The sequence below is a fragment of the Hyaena hyaena genome, unplaced genomic scaffold (assembly GCF_003009895.1).
Source record: "Hyaena hyaena isolate Hyena2069 unplaced genomic scaffold, ASM300989v1 scaffold_20, whole genome shotgun sequence".
In the NCBI taxonomy this organism is placed as follows: Eukaryota; Metazoa; Chordata; class Mammalia; order Carnivora; family Hyaenidae; genus Hyaena; species Hyaena hyaena.
In genome coordinates, this window is record NW_024080652.1 from 3,941,127 (window position 1) to 3,957,677 (window position 16,551).

General features: G+C 62.6%; 1 protein-coding gene across 2 annotated transcripts in view; it reads right to left on the reverse strand.

Moving 5' to 3' along the window:
• The window catches only part of TNRC18 (trinucleotide repeat containing 18), an 86,861-nt gene that overhangs the window by 49,003 nt on the left and 21,307 nt on the right, over positions 1-16,551 (reverse strand). For both annotated transcript variants that reach the window (XM_039226153.1, XM_039226154.1), the window contains exons 2-9: positions 15,100-15,255; positions 12,932-13,057; positions 10,732-12,462; positions 3,644-3,746; positions 3,126-3,331; positions 2,578-2,724; positions 1,907-2,097; positions 133-562 (exon numbers count right to left, since the gene is read on the reverse strand). In XM_039226153.1, the coding sequence (XP_039082084.1) occupies positions 133-562; positions 1,907-2,097; positions 2,578-2,724; positions 3,126-3,331; positions 3,644-3,746; positions 10,732-12,462; positions 12,932-13,057; positions 15,100-15,255 (3,090 nt within the window). The remainder of the gene's footprint in view (positions 1-132; positions 563-1,906; positions 2,098-2,577; positions 2,725-3,125; positions 3,332-3,643; positions 3,747-10,731; positions 12,463-12,931; positions 13,058-15,099; positions 15,256-16,551) is intronic.

The following is a 16,551-nucleotide window of genomic DNA, read 5'->3' on the forward strand; positions in this document are numbered from 1 at the left end:
CAAGAGAGATGGAGGGGAAAAGGGCTGGAGGAATGGATGGTAAATGAACCGGTGGGGGATCAGCTCCGCCAGAGCCAGCCTGGGCCCCCTCATCCCCCCATCACCACCTCGGGGTCTCAGCCACACTCCTACCCGAGAACAAGGCCTGGAAGGGGCTGGGTGCTTCCTTCTCCAACTCCAAGTCCTTCTTCTCAACGACATTCTCAGGTGCCGCCTCCTTGCGGGTGACACCAGGAGCTGGCGGCGGGGAGGCAGGTGGCGGGCTGCTGGGGTGGGAGCCGGGTGTGGCGGGGTAGGCGTAGGTGGGTGCCTTGGACGCGTCCTCCAGCTTCTGGATGACCTTGGCCTTCAGGGCAGCCACGGGGGAAGCGCGGGGAGATGGCGGCGGGCTCACGGCCTTGCCATAGGTGCCCGCAGGGCCAGCGGCCAGGCCGGGCGGCTTCCGGGGCAGTAGCCCAGGGCCCGCGGCGGCCAGGCCGGCCTTGCCCGCGGCCTCCAGGCTCCTCTTGCTCACCTTCTCCTCCATCTCCACCCGGTGTTCCTGGGCCTTTAGTCGCTCCTGCTGGGGAGGGGGCCGGCAGGCAGGGTCAGCATGGCAGGAGCCACCACTGGGCACCTGCCCTGTCCCCAGGGACCTCTTAGGCTGGGTCCAGCATGCAGGCTGCCCACCCTCCTGGCCTGCTACGGACATTCCATTGTGGCTCACGTGTAACAAGCACAGCATTCCTTGTGGAACCCCAGACAGGACTTGGGAGTGCTCGGGGGGCCACCAGGGCTTGCGGGGGGCCTCCAGTCCAGACTCCAGCCCCCCTGGGGGCCTCCCAGTTAAGACAAGGGGGGCGGGGCAGAGGCATGAGGCTCCTGATGATGAAGGAAGCACCCAACGCCCCACACCTGTATGGCTTTAGGATAGCTACCTTCACAGAGAACTCACTACCTGATATGTGCTCTCCTGTCTTAACACCTTTGGATCTCAAGATGCCAGGGGGGGTTGTTGGGGGGGGTCTCTTCCTACATTTGATGGCTTTTGAGGAAATGGCAGGGAGCTGCTCGAGAACAGCCAGTGCTCACTGGGGGGCTGGGGGACCGGCACGCAGTACCCACTGGCACCAGCTATTCTCACGATTATTAAATCTCACTGAACAATCCCAACGATGTAGGATCACTAGCATCGCCACTTTCCCAAGGAGGAAACCTGAAGCCCAGAGACATGAAGTCATTTGCCCAAGGGCACAGAGCCAGGCATGCCAGGGCTAAGGGTCGAACCTAGAGCCCCATCTGCCACACGCACCACCACCGTGGCTTCCTCTGCAGTGGCTGCTGCACGAAGGCAAAACAGTGAGGACAGACATCCTGGAGCACCTCCACAGACAGGAGGGCTGTGGGCTCCAGGGATCAACCCCCACACGGGGAACCAGCCCCTCGTGGCACCTACCTTAAGGGACTAGTCAACGTGGGTGTCAGTGACCCGAGGACACGTGGGCGGCCCAGCCACGCTGCTCAGGGAGGAGGTCAGACTGGGCTCGGGAACCAGCAGGAGACCCTGATATCTCTCAGCATCCGACGCCAACCTCCCCGGTCCAGAGGCTGCCTCTCCTGCCTTGGTTTCCCCACTGCTCCCTGCACCCTGCCCCTGCCAGGCTCCATGCACCTTTGGGCCTCACTCCCACCATTCCCTCTACCTGATGGGCTTGTCCACAGTCAACTCCTTCAGGTCTGTGGGCAGACACTCGCTCCCTCCTCCAGGTGGCCCTCCCTGACCACCAGCCCCTGCCATCTTTTCTCCCTCGTAGCCCAGAACGGTTTTGTTTCTGCTTGCGAACCCATGTGCATCTCCCTCCATGGAGGGCTCCAGAGGATCCCCCTATGTGCCCTCGCCGCCCCCCCGACCACCCCCCCTACTCACCACCAGCTGGGCGCTCCTCTGCAGCTCCAGGGCCTGGGCGGCCTGCTGCTGCAGGTACAGGAGCTCATGCTGCCGCAGGAGGCGCTGCTGGGAGAAGAGCTGCAGCTGCTGGGCATGATGCAGGGCGCCGCGGCCCGGCGGGTACAGGGCGGCCCAGAGGGGTGGCGCCGCGGCCCGCTCCATCAGCTCCGCTGGGGACAAGGCAGGCAGTGAGGCTGCGTCGGCCCCCCCACTGCCCCCTTTACATCCAGGGAGGCTTAGGCCCCCGGCAGCGGAGCCTCTGTGCCCCCCTCCCCAGCCCAGGGGACACGAGCCCTATCCACACCCCAGGAGGGTACCATGCCACACAGGGACCCTGAGCTCTTCCTCTCACCACACCCAATGGTCCACCAAGTGGACTGACTCCCACGGAATGGGAGGCGCCAGGGCAGGGGGTCCAGGCCCCAGGCGGGTCCTGAGTAGGAGCCCATTAAAACAGGGGCCACTACAGCTTCATTACCCAGGAAGCTCTGGACATCAGAACATCCTCTCGGAGCCCTGGTCTGCCTCCCACCCCATTATTCTGGGCAGACACCCGCCCCCCAAGAAGGCCCTTGGCGTCTGGGTCAGGTTCTCTAGGTGAGGCTACCACGGCCACTGCCCCCCCACACACACACAAGGACGTCACTTACCAAAGTGAGGCAGGTGATCGCTGGGAATGACCACGAGCTGGCCTGACTGGGGGTCCCTGACGAACTGGTAGGCCGAAGGCAGGGAGCCCCCCAGGCCAGGCGGGAAGGCAGGGGCCATGCCCTGGGGCAGAGGTGGGGGGCCCAAGCCTAGGAGAACCCCAGGCCCGAGTCAGTGCTAGGCTGGCCCCAGTTCTGTCCATTCCCGAGACCCCCCACTTCCTGGGTTCTCCATTCAGGAAGCCTAGAGGTGATAGGCTGCAAGCCACCCAGCCCTGGGCACTACCTCCAAATGGGCTCAGCAGAGGAACCCCCACAAGGCTGATGTCACAGCAACTGTCTCCTTCAGACACAGGAAGGAGCCGATACATCTACAGAGGGGGCAAGGCCCAGGCCCCAGCCAGAGGAACACAGGAGCCAGCTCCAGGCGTGGGTCTCACACGCGACTCCCCTGCACCCACGGTCCTGCCCCAGCCTCCTGCTCCAGTGACAGCCATGTCGGGCCCACTCTGTCCTCCACCAACAGCTGAAGTCCCCTGCCCCACACTTACCATAGGGGTGGCCAGCGAGCCACATGGATGTGCTGCCCGAGCGGGGCAGCCAGGGGTGGGTGGCCAGGTGGGCTGCGGGGTCGGCGGACCAGCGCCCCGAGCCTGCCAGCGATGGCCCGCCGGTCACCATGAGGTTGGGGTTCAGGCCATTAGCAGCACAGCTGGTGGGGTGCAAGCGAGCCAGGTCGGCCAGCTCCTTACTCTCTCTGGAAGGAGAACAGAGGCAATGGCAACCGCCCAGCCAGCCAGAGGGACGTGGCAGAGATGGGGTGTCACCCCAAACACCCAGGGCACCAGCATGAAGAGGGGCCGGCTCAGCCTCAGGAAAGAAGGGCGCCCGGGGGCTCTCCCCCAGAAGGGGGACCCACACTCACCGGAGAGAGGGGCTGGGGGGCCATCAGGCCTAGGATCAGGGTCCCTCCGGCTATCAGAGCAAGGGGCCACACCCACATAGGGTCATCCTGCCCGGCACTGGGGGCTCCCCCCCTCCCGGCCCCCTGGCTCCCCCAAACCCTCACCGCAGCAGCTTCTCCTGGTCTCGGTCCAGCCGCGCCCCCAGCAGCCGCTCTTCCCGGTGCCTGGCCCTTTCATCCCCACAGTCGTCCTCAGCTCGACCGTGCCCTGAGGGGAGCAGGCGGGCAGTGAGGCCCCCACGCCCTGGCCGAGGGCCCCAGCAAGCGCCCCCTGCCGGCACCCCCGCACCCTCCGCGGCGGGCCATGTGGCCCTTCCATCTCACGCCCGGTTGCCCGTGTGGACCCTGCCGGGAAAGTGCAGGCCCTGCTTCACTGCTGTGGTGCCCCGAAGGCGGGTACTGGGGGCGGGGGGGGTCAAGACGGAGGGGAAACCACAACCCAAAAACAGCAGCACAGCCAGACCCAGGTCCCAGGGAAGCACCTGCCACGCTTGAGCCCCACGAGTCCCGTCGTGGTTCTGGCTGTTGCAGACACGTGCCTCATCTTTTTCAAATCAAGAGAGTCAAGTACAACTAGAGCCCATGATCCACGTCAGTGAGAGGGTGGGAGGAGGGGAAAACGTGCGAGCTACTCCTTGGCTCGCACCACCCACCCAGGCTGGCGCAACCATACCTTCCCTGAGTTGCCCGACCCCAGAGACCCCTCCAAGCAGAGCAGGTGGGTCCCAACGTCCAGCCTGGCACAGAGCCGTGTGGTCTGTCCCTCCTCACCCTGCCACCTTCCACCAGCTCCTGCCCCAGCCCTTCTTTCCAGGTGTGTGCAACACCACAAGCCAAAACCCGGCACACATGTGGCAGCCCCGGGTGGGCGAGGCCATGATCACTGGCAGCAGAAGCCTTGCAGAAAGCAGCTGAGACAGTGCTCAGAAGAGGAAGGCACTGAGGCTGGAGTCCACCCCCTGCATCTTGAGAGGCCCGGCGGAGCTGGGAGGGGTGTGCAAGGAGGAGGCCCCGACACAGGCGTTAGTGCTCCACACCAGACCGGGCGTGCAGCATGGAAATGCTGCCATCGGCCATCTCTCCCTCATTTCTTGCCTCTGCACACCCAAACCCAGAAGCGAGCTTGGGGGGCGGGGCGGCAGGGTTTTCTCCCCGAGCTTCCCAAGTGGGAGCCTGCCAGCCCCAGAACAAAGGACAGGAGCCCAGGGAGAGGGCACATGCCCGAGGACCAAGCACATGAGGGGACAGACCACAGCACTGGGGAGAGGCGCATCCCAGAGGCAGCAGGAGACACTGGGTCGGCGTAACCAGCTGGGCAGCGGGCCAGGACAGCGGGGAGGTGAGCATTTAAGCCGAGACACGCCAACGACCGGGACACCCAGCAGCCAGGCAGGAGTGAGGGCGGGCGAGCGGGCACACGTCTTCACGACCTGGCCTGCAGGACACCGGGGCGGCCCCCTGCTAAGTGCGCTGTTCACGCAGTCGGACTTCATTTACACCAGCTCAAAGTCGCTGCAACCTCTCCCAGCCCCTTGACAAGCAGGGGAGGGGCCCTCAGCAGGAGAGCAGTGCCACAGGCAGCCTGCAGCTCCCGTAACCATGGGGACCCTGAGACCACCCACCCACTTCATGCAGGACTAGAAGGAGCCGTTTACCAAGTCCCCTGGGGTAGTTAGGTCCAGAAGGGCAGCCCCAACTTCAGGCAGGGCCAAGGTGTGGAGGGCCCCCCAGCGTCCCGGGGCAGGGCTGGGGAATTAGAGCACGCACCCCAGCTCCCTTCTCCAGGGGGAGGCGGCCAAGGTCACTCAAGCCAGAGCCCCATACTGCTCCCTCCAAATCTGGTCGGTCGCTGACAAAGTGTGATGTGTTCCCCCGCCCCCCCACCTCACCCCGGGCTTGGCCAGACTCCAGCTATACCCTCCTCCTTCAGCATCCATCAGTCCCCTCTGACCCCTGTACACACCTGTCCCTCCCGCAGAACACCAGCCCCAGTCACCACAGCTCTCTGTACTCGTCACACTCAGGGCCACACATACTGCTCCCACCACCCAGAGGGCCCTTCCTCTAGGCTACTCAGCCTCTCCTGTCAGAATGTAGCTTAAATGCCACCTCCCCCAGGAAGTCCTCCCTGACCTCCTCTCCATCAAGCTCTCTCTTTTTGTCTCCCTCCCCGCACTGACCACAACGTATTTCTATACCACTCGCTACTTGTTCACGATCTGTCTTCTCCATCAGATTATGTGCTGTTCTGGTTTAAGGACCCCACTCCTGGCTGTGCACCTCCTTCCCTACACAACACCTGGCATAAGGGAAGCTGGCCAATACACACGTGGAGAATGAATGAATGATAAGAGTCATGAGAACATACACAGGAAAAATAAGATAAACACAGGGAAGAGCAAGTGCAAAGGCCCTGAGACAGAAGTATGCCAAAAAGCATCGAGGAGGCCGTGGGGACTGGAGAGAATAATAAGCAACAGAGGTGCGGAGAGGAGACCACAGAGGAGTGAGTACAGACTGCAGGGCCTTGCAGGCTGTGGAAGGCAATGTGGTTTAGGTTTTGTTCAAAGGGAGAAGGGAAACCAGAGGAAGAGCGAATGAGAGGACCCATCACCTCTCCGTGCCAAGTTCCAGGGTGGCAGGAGACCAGCTCCTCCACAAGGCAGACACGTGGGGCAGGCACGGGGCCCCTCCAACGTCCCAGAGACACAAGGCCCCACCCCAGCCCTCCACACATGAGCTACAGGGGACAAGCCGTATCTCAGTGTCACTTCTGCCCCAGCAAGTCCCTAGATCTCCTCCACACATTCCCTCATTCAGAGTCATCAACCCAGGAGGTGGGTCCCAGCCCTCATCCCGCGCTCGGTTAGGAACTGAGGCACAGCAAGGCAAAGCGACCTGCCCAGGTCACAGCAGTGACTGCCAAGGAGGCCTCCTGGCTGGGATGGGAGTCTAAGCGTGTCCTCCTGACCGGTGCGGCTCCTGTGCTGCTCACGGGCAGCGGGCAGAGGACTGGCACCGGGGAAGCGGCAGCCCTGCCCCAGGGCCCACAGCCATGCGGTGACAGCCTCTCCAGTTGGGGCCAGGGCTGGGACCCGGGCCTGGTTCCCTTGGCAGCCCATCCAGGCCTCAGCGAGCCTTTGGGCAGATGTGGCTGCCACCATCGGCCAGGCCGAATGCGCGCCCTCTGGGGTGTGGGCCGCTGCCGTGGCTTACACCCAGGCAACCCCAGCTCTGCCTGCGGCGACATGGCCCCTCCCCCCTATCTACCCCTAACTTGACTCCACCACGGAGGTGACACCAACAGGCAAGATGAGAGGGAGGAGCCACAGGCCTGGGCTGAGGGTTCAAGCTCAGCCTGCCTCCTGGAGCCCAAGCCCGGGGACCCTGGCCAGGCCACTAAGCCTGTTCCCCACGGGCGAGGCTGGGAGAGAACCAGATCCTCCTTCAAGGGCCCACTGGGAGCCCAGCCGGTTCTACCTAACGACCAAGTTCTCCCGTGGCTACGCCGGGCTTTGGGGCAGAGGCCACGCATCGCTGGGGCTCATGGGTCACACCCCTCCTCAGTCCACCTCGGAGCCTGTGTGGCCCCACGGGGACATTACTCCAGAAGGATCTAGGACCCACAGGCCCTGTCAGAAGCTCCCAGACCCCAACACGCTGAATGCCAGCCAAGAAAAGGCAGGCTTGTTGATGAAGCACCTACTACGTGCCCAGCAGCCACAAGGTAAATATGGACACTGGGGGGCCCAGAGGGCTCAGGCCTCTTGTTCAAGGTCACACAGCTGACGGGACAGAGACGGGATACGAACCCACTGACAGGCAGAAGGCTCACTGAGAAACTTCGAGAAGACAGGTTAGAAGGGAAGAGACCAGGAAACCCAGGCTGACTGCCACCCGCTCGGCCGGAGGTGGCACAACTTCTGCCTTCCCTCAAGGGCGCCAGCACTCAGGAAAAGCCACCACTTCCGATGGGAACTGTGTCAACGAGAACCCGGCTGCCTACTTTCCAACAGGCGGCGGTGACAGACAAAGCCTGTTTCAGACCAGCCCCTGAACAGGTCACCCCAAAGCCACCAGGTCCTCCCTCCCTCCCCACGTTCCGTCACACACACCCCTGTCCTACTGTCACACGACTCTCATTCTCTTCCACTTACATACACTCATACACACGGTCACATACACATCACCTCACACAGCCACAATGTCGCATGCTCACACAGTTCTCACATTCATACGCTGACACACACACCTCACACTCAGACAGGGTCACACACAGTCTCACGCTTATGCACATCCACATGTATTCTCACACACGTGTATTTTCTCTCACACGTTCGCGCGTGCACATGCTCTCGCAGGACCCCCTGGACACAGGACCCCTGGGGGGGGGTGGCGTACTCTGGGCTCCAACCTGAGCTCAGGGGACTGGGAGCCCCCAACAGGGGTGCAACGCCATGTCCCGTGTGCATCGTGCCGCGAAAGGCCCCAAAGAGCTCTAACCTCCCAGAGGGGACCCTGGGTGCAAACCTCTGTCCCAGCAGGAGGGCCTGTCCACCCGGAGCCAGCACCTCTGGGCCGAGGGCTGCTGCCCACCCCTTCGATCCCGTAATAAGGCAGGGCCTTGGGTCAGCACTGCCCCCCACCCCTCCCGGGTCAGAGGATGGGCTTTCCTGGCTCGGGGAGGAGCGGACCAGGGGAGGCTACACAAAGAACCCTGGGCTCAGTCACTCAACAAACATCCAGGAAGTGTCACTCGCTCTGAGTCATCTAGGCCAAATAAAGTCCCTCAGGCGGCCATACTGTGGGTGTCACCAGTGGGGCGAGGCCCAGTGGGAGTCCCAGGGCAGCCTGGGCCTTACTGGCTTCAGCCAGCCCACCCAGGAGAGCAGGGCTGTGGGGGCGGGTCCAGAGGCATCTGGGACGGGAGAGCGGCCACTCACAGGGGACCGAGGATAAAGCCCAGAAGTCAGCACTGGTGGGCACCGGGGGGCCAGGCAAAGGAAGTGATGGGGACCCAGGTGACAGCACTCAGGACACCTAGGCAGTCTACAGGGGTAAGTCTGGTAGGGGGCAGGGAAGGGGCCATGTGGGTGCCACAGACAGGGGCCCGCAGCGTGGGTAGAGCCTAAGCTCACTGCTGGGGAGTATGGGAAGCTGGCTGTACAGTGGGGACAGAGACATGGGGAAGAAATCCAGGCCTACCGCTGACAAGTCACAAGAGCAAGGACAGTGGGACAAGAGCTTCCTGGGCCCTCACCCCAGTCCGAAAACCCCACGCCACAATGCACTGAACGCTGTCCAGGCAGAGGGCACGGCCAAGTGCCCAAGTGTAGAAGGGTCCCTGGCTCAACAATGGCCAACCCAAGTCCAGACTTCCAACAAAAATGCCACAAATGCCAACCCTCCCCAATCTTGTGAAGGATTCCAACGGCCGGCTATGCAAGGGACGGAAAAAAAACCTACAATCAACCAAGTTCTGGAAAAACATCCAACCTCACAGTAATTGAAGGAAATGTACCACTCTTCCCCACCGAAATTAGCAAGTCTTTTTGAGGCACTAAGGTCCTGAATGTCCCACAAGTGCACTGAGACCCATTTTCTATCCATCACACTCGGTCATTCACTCGTTTACGGGTACCAGGTCCCACACGAGGTGCTGGGGACGAGGGACAAGGAACAAGGGAAGGCAGTTACCCTCTCAGGGACTCAGAATTGAAGGCCCCAATCTAGCCCGTTCCTAGAAACCTATCCTTTTTTTTTTTTTTTTTATAAAGTTTATTGTCAAGTTGGTTTCCATATAACACCCAGTGCTCATCCCCACAAGTGCCCTCCTCCATGCCCATCTCCCCCCCTCCCCCCCCCACACCCATCAGTCCTCAGTTTGTTCTCAGCATTCAAGAGTCTCTCATGGTTTGCCTCTCTCCCTTTCCCCCACCATTTCCCCCCTTCTTCTCCCCCATGGTCCTCCGTTAAGTTCCTCCTGATCCTCCTATATGTGCAAACATATGATATTTGTCCTTCTCTGCCTGACTTATTTCACTCAGCATAACACCCTCAAGGTCCATCCACGTTGCTACACATGGCCAGATTTCATTCTTTCTCATTGCCATGGAGTATTCCATGGTATAGATAAACCACAAACGTCCATTCGTCCGTTGGTGGACACTTAGGCTCTTTCCATGTTTTGGCTATTGTGGAGAGTGCTGCTATGAACACTGGGGTACATGTGCTCCTAAGAACCTATTCTTTTTTTTTTTTTTTTTAATTTTTTTTTAATGTTTTATTTATTTCTAGGAGAGAGAGAGAGAGAGACAGCGTGAGCAGGGGAGGGTCAGAGAGAGAGGGAGTCACAGACTGAAACAGGCTCCAGGCTCTGAGCTGGCAGTCAGCACAGAGCCCGACACGAGGCTCGAACCCGCGAACCGCGAGATCATGACCCAAGCGAAAGTCGGACGCTTAACCGACTAAGCCACCCAGGTGCCCCCGCTAAAAACCTATTCTTAACAAACGACTCAAGGTATCAGGAAGCTGCCAACACACAAAAACATTCAATGCGACACTCCAAACACGAACACATCAGAGGAGAGAAAGTGAAAAAGCCCACAAGAGGACCGGTCAGTCGAACCCTGCTGTGCACTCCAGACAGAATAAAAACCGTTTAAAAATTATACAAAGAGGGATGCCTGGGTGGCTCAGTTGGTTAAGCATCCGACTGCGGCTCAGGTCATGATCTCACAGTCTGTTGGTTCGAGCTCCGCGCTGGGCTCTGTGCTGACAGCCCAGAGCCTGGAGCCTGCTTCAGATTGTGCCTCCCTCTCTCTCTGCCCCTCACAAATATTTGAGAGATTTGTGTCTCTCAAATATTAATAAACACTTTTCAAAATTGAAAAAATTATTCAAAGATCTCACAAGAGAGAGGAAATGCACTCGGAAATGGTGAAAACCGCGGAGACCAGCATCGTGTGCTGTAGGAACTGTGCAGACAGAAACACACCGCAAAGGAAAATGAATCCAGGGAAAGATCTGCAGGTGTTCTGGTGTTGGGAAAATACAAGGATCCCTTTCCTTCCTCCTCCTCCTCCTCACCTCACACGTTTCTCCACACGCATAATAAAGAAACCCCCAAGCCAACAAAGGACAAAGGGCACCAGGAAGGCAGGGAGAAGGGGACAGGCAGGACCAAGACCTACCTTTGACGTTGCTCAGCGACAGGGAGCGCTCCTGGTCTCCTAGCCCAGGCCCCAGCCGGCCACTGCCGCCACTGTCCTTCTGCCGGGCCACGGCCACCGCAATGCCCACGGGTGGGTGTCGCACCTCTGCCTCCCCCTGGGCACCGGAGCCCTCGCGCCCGAAGGCCTTGGCGCTCTCGGGCCTCTCCGGGTCCCGCTTCAGCTGCCGGCCTCCGCCCGCTGCGGGGCCCCCGGGGTGCGGCAGGCGGGCCTGGGCGCGCGGGGCGCCCGCGCCGGTGGGGGCAGGCTCGGGTTTCATGGTGCCCAGGCCTCCGAAGGGGCTCTTCTTGCCGCAGCCACCGGGGCGCACGGCTACGGCCTCGCGCGCGAAGCTGCCGCTGTACTTGATGAGGCTCTGCATGGCCGACGCCTCCCCGGGCCCGTGGGCCGCGGCGTGCACGTCAGAGCCGGGCCTGGCGCAGGCGGCCGCGGCGCGGGGCAGCGCGCCCCCGGGGTCCAGGTAGGCCTTCTTGGAGGCGGCCGCCGCCTCTTCCTCGGCGCGGCTGGCGTGGTGGTGCTGCGCCGCCAGCACCGCCATCTGCGTGGTGGCGAAGTTGCCCAGCTCGAAAGGCTTCCACTTGGGCTCAGGGCCGGCGGGCGGGGGCGGCCGCGCGGGCTCCAGGCCGAAGAGCTTGGCCGCCTGCTGGGGGGCGGCGGCCGGGCCGCGAGGGGCGCGCTCGCAAGCCCGAGGCTCGGCCTCCGGCTTGAGCAGTTCCTTGGCGGGGAGGTAGGTCCGGGCGTCCGGGGAGGCGCGCGCGGCCCGAACCGGCGGAGCCTCGGCGGGGGGCGGCCGCTTGAGCGAGCGGATGACCGAGTTCTTCTCGCGCAGCGCTTCGGGCCGCTCTGCGGGAGGCCGCGGAGACCCCGGAGGCGCCTGCAGGACGCCGGGCCTGCCCGCCTCGCGCTCCCGGACCCGGGCGTCGCGCGCCTGCGACGCGATCTGGATGGGCCCCGGGCGCTCGTCGAAGGCCTCCACGGAAGGCACGAAGGTGGGCGCCACCACGCGGTGCTCGCGGCCCGGCTCGCGCGCCGCCGCCGCGGCCGCCGCGGGGAAGATGGTGTAGACGCCAGCGGACGCCGGCTGCGGCGCGGCGAAGGCCCCGGCCGGGGCGGCGGGGGGCGCGGGCGGAGCCTTGGGCTGCGGCGGCGGCGGCGGCGGCGGCGGCGGCGGCGGCGGGAGGGGCGATGGGCAGGGGCACGGCCCGGGCAGCAGGGCCTCTGCGCGCCGCAGCCGCGCGCTCTCGTCCTGGCGCGCCGCCTCCTTGGCCACCAGCGCGGGGAGCCCCGCGTCGCCCGCGCCGTTGCAGAGGCTCAGCGCGGGCGGCGGGGGTGGGTTCTTGCCCTTGCACTCGGCGGCGGTGCCCGGCGCGCGCGGCGGCCCCAGTTCGGCCAGGAAGGGCGACAGGCGCTCGGCGAGGCGCGGGGGCCCGCGGTCCTGGCGGCCCTCCGCCCGCGCTTCCTGGGTCAGGTCCACCACGCCGCGCGGCCCAGCAGCCTCCTCGCGGGCCCTCGGGTCCTTCTTGCCGAACAGCGGGGGCGGCTCCCCGCCGCGCCCCGCCCGCTCCTTGGCCGGACCTTCGCGCGAAGAGCCTTTGGCCGGGGCGCTGGAGGAGTGGCCGCCCGGGGTCCTGGAGGAGGGCGCGTGGGAGTGCAGGGCGCCCGGAGCCCCCGGGGCGGGCAGGTAGAAGCCGTCTGCAGAGGACAGAGAGAGAGAGTGTAGGCGTGAGCGAGTGCCCCCTCCAGCCAGCCAGCGCGGAAGCGGGCCAGGAGGGGAGCCCTGCAACCCCAGAGTTAAGAAAGAGGTCTGACACAGCGCAGCCTTTGTAGGGCAGGCTCTGGAAATGGAGGGTACGGAGATCATAATCTCGCCCTGGCCACCGACTAAACTTTCTGGGCCTCAGTTTTCTCATCTATGAAAGGGGTAGAGGCCAGGGTTGTTTTTCGAGCCTATTGAGAGATGGTCAGGCGAGCACAGCACAAGTAGAAGGCCCCAGAAGGCCATGGGGAACAGGGAGAGGGCGCCTGTGGGAGCCCTCAGGGGCAGGAGTCTTGGACAACAGAGGGGGGTGCTGCCTGGAGTACTGGGTAGCGGTGGGGACCACAGAGAAGCCCCTCAGGAGGTACCCTCCAACTTGTCTCCCCACTCCCCGCCCCCTGGTACCTTTCTGGGTATCGAAAATGCTGGGCTGGCCCAGCTGGCTGAGGAGGGGGCTCCCGCTGTTGGGGGGCTCCAGGTGGTTCAGGTGGAGGTAGGATGGGTACAGCCCGCTGGGCAGATGGGAGAAGCCTGGAAGAGAGAAAAAGTCAGACTGTCCCATGCATGGCCTCCCAACAGGAACTTCCTCCCATCCCCCTCTGTTTCTTGAAAATAAGCTATTTTAGCTGTTGAGAGAGCCCCCAGATCTACGACCGGCTCCAGCTCCATAGGGCAGGCTTGCCTCCCTCCAGGCCCATGCAGCCGCCAGCCGATCGGGCTCTCAAATCCCCACCGGAAGAGTGAGGCAGATGATGATGATGATGATGAGAGCTCTAATCACAGGCCAAACACTTGTGGCTACTTGGCCTTTGTTATTCTCATTTAAACTTCAACAGAACAAAACTGCGGGGCAGATACCCTGAATGTCCTTACTTTATCGATGAGAAAACTGGCTCAGGGACGACCGCTGGTCCAAAGTCACAGAGCAGAGGAGCCTGGCTGTGAACGGAGGTCACTGGGACAGTTAACCTCAGCCCAACACAGACCACCCTGGGTGGTTTACTGTTTTACTGAGTCCCCTTCTGCTGTGTGACCCAGAGGAGGTCCATCACCTCTGAATTCAGTCTAACCAGCATCTCCGGCTGTCAGGCCTCCCAAGCAGGTGCTGCCCAGAAGAAGCTCCTTCTGGTGAGGATCCTCCCAGTGAGGCCTCCCCACCGGGCATGCCCAGAATAGGGGCTTTGCGGGACAGAGAAGACAGGAGAGGGTAGCCACAGAGAAAGCAAAGGAGCCATCTAAGAGAGCACTTTAACTGGGCCCAGAAAGCCAGGCCGGCTGGCAAGCAGGCAGATGCTGAGCCCTGGGGGAGGGTCCTGATGCTCTGCCTGGGCTGGGGGTCCTACAGGACCAAAGGCCAATCAGAGACCCCTGAGACTGGGGCCCCACATGCCCCCAGTTGTGCCATCCGAGGCCAGAGATGCAAGACCTGTCCCTGGCCAGGCCGGGCCCAGGCTTCGCCCACGGTGGCACCTGCTAATGTCTTTAGCACCAATCCCAGAATAATTCAGACCTCCTGATACACATGATCTCTTTCAGTCCCTGAAACATCGCATCGGATCCCTCTGCTTTCTTGTCTGTAGAATGGACCACGCGGTCCTTCCCTCACGGCTTGTTGGGCGCATAAAGTGAGTTCAAGCAGGCAGCACATCGTGCATAGGAAGAAGCACCCTACGTGTTTGGAAGTGTTACTGCGTGTGCGTTATTGCATAGCATTTGTGACACGGGAGAAAAGGGGGTCAGGAGGGGCAGAGGAGCAGGCTGGTGGCACACAGGCGCCAGAGGCAGCTTTGGCTCTTCAGGTCCCTCCAGCCCCACCCTGCTGGCTACCGTGGGAGGCTCAGGTGAGACCCCACCCCCAAAGGACTGCCCACCTTCCCAGGCCTAGAGAGGCAGGAACACCCCCTCCTGGTGAGACTCTGGGAGGAGGAGGAAGTGGGGAGACGTGCACTGTGAAAGACCCCTGAAAGCCCTCAGCTCTGCAGCCCGACCCCAGAACCTAGCATCCAAAATCCGCCAGAGGTGGGGGAGGAGCGCAGGGTTCCTCAGGACCCTCCGTCCCTTCCCTGACAGAAGGGACCGTGGCCCTCACTGCAGAACTGCAGCAGGAGAGCCCAATGACCCCGGTCCCATTGCTCCAACGCTGCTTATCGAGGGTCCTCAGGGAGAGGGCGGTGGCCAGAACAACCTAGGCCCTGACCTCAGTGCTCACCCTGGTGGGAAAATGGATGTATCACAAATACACAGATAAACCTGTTCTTCTGGTGAGAGGTGGGCCAGGGCGGGGGGTGGGGGTGGGGGCCGCTGAGCCCTACTCAGGTTTAACAGAGGGTGAGTGAGGGGCCACAGCAGCAGGAACGCTTGTGCAAAGGCCCTGTGACAGAGACCAGAGGAAGCACTGAGTATGTGAAGAACAGCAGGGCAGCTGGATGACCAGGGCTTGCCCCCCCACCCCGGCCACTCCCCAGCCACCGCAAGAAGAGAGGCCCAGAGGTAGAAGGGAGTGGGCAGGATTAAGAGGTGCCAGGGACAGTGCCCCACAGCCCTCACCCCCACCCACCTGGCACACTCCTTACCTTCATGGGCATGAGCGGCCCACAGCTGCACCATAGGCAGGTTGCTGGGGGTAGGGGAGCGGAAGGAGAGGTCAGAGGGCAGGGGCACGGGGCTCCCATGGGACGAGGCTGAGGGCCCCATCCCGCTGGCCACAAAGCTGCCCAAGAAGGCCTCGCCTGCAGAGAGAAGGGGGGGCTGTCAGGCACCCACCAGGCCCCCAGTGCCCGGCCCAGCGCCCCGGGAACCCCATGTCTCCCCGCCCCCTTCTCGGAGCCAGCACCGGCAGGGACAACAGAGAGGCCTTTCCGTCCCACCCCAGACCCTCGGGCTCAGGATGGGTCTGGTCACCTCAACCAGATCCCCCAGGACTTGAAAAGACTGCAGTGTGGCCCCAGAGGAACAGCCAGAAGGACGCCCACCACCAAAGACTCTCACTTCCGGAGCACCCAACACTTGGCAAGAGGACTTTCCCATTCCCAGACCCAGGCGGGACAGTCTCCCCACCTGCAGATGAAAGCTGAGGTGTGGTGGGCGGCAGGGACCTCCTGAGGCCACAGAGGGCAGGGTAGGTGGGGGGGGCTCACGGCCTAAAGCCCTTGCTCATGTTCTGAGCTCCTGGATCAGGGAGGATGCCACGAGTTGGAGGTCGACCCCACGGCAGCCCTGGGCAGCCCGGAGGAGGCCTCAGCCAGCCCAGTGCTGGAAGAAGCATGCGCCCATTTAAGGCATCAGGAAGCTGATGCTGGGAGGTGGGCAGGGCCGGGTCCCACAGCCAGGAGCCGTGACCCGGAGTTCACACCCAGCAAGCATCCCTCCACTCCAGCGGACTAGGCAGGAAACAGTGAAGCGAGAGCAACGGGCCATCCTTCCAGAGAGCAGAGCCTCCCACCTGAGGCCCCCCGAAGGGGAGGTGGGTGTGGCCAACTGCTGCTTGCTAGAACAGTGTGCCAGCGGCCTAGGTGGAAGCCACTTCGCCCTGCCACGCCCCATCCGGCCAGGCCCCTACCGGAAGGGATGCCCCCTCACTGCCACCAGCCAGGGGCACTGGCCCTCAAGAGACACACACCTCACCCTCCAGGGGACGATCCCGGCAGGCCTCCGGGTCACGGAGGGCTTCCCTTCCCTGGCCTCAGTTGGCTTATCAGCAAAATGAGAATACTAATGCCTCCCTTAAGAACCTTAGCGAAGAGGGAAGCCGTGCACCAGACAAGAATAACAACAAAGCGCATTGGTGCCAGGTCACTGACAGCTCCCGAGCGTGGCTGTGCGGATTCCGAATCCTCCCGCCAACGCCCCCGGGAGGAGGGGCAGAGGCCTACCCACAGACCTGAGCATGGTGGTGGGGGGGGTCACCAAGCACCCAGCAGGAGCCAGCTCTGGCCAGCTGGAGCTAAGGGCTTCTCGGGTAACCTCCTCACATCCTTGTGAGGCGGCCACTGTTTGTGATGACCCAGACAAGATACTACAGGCAG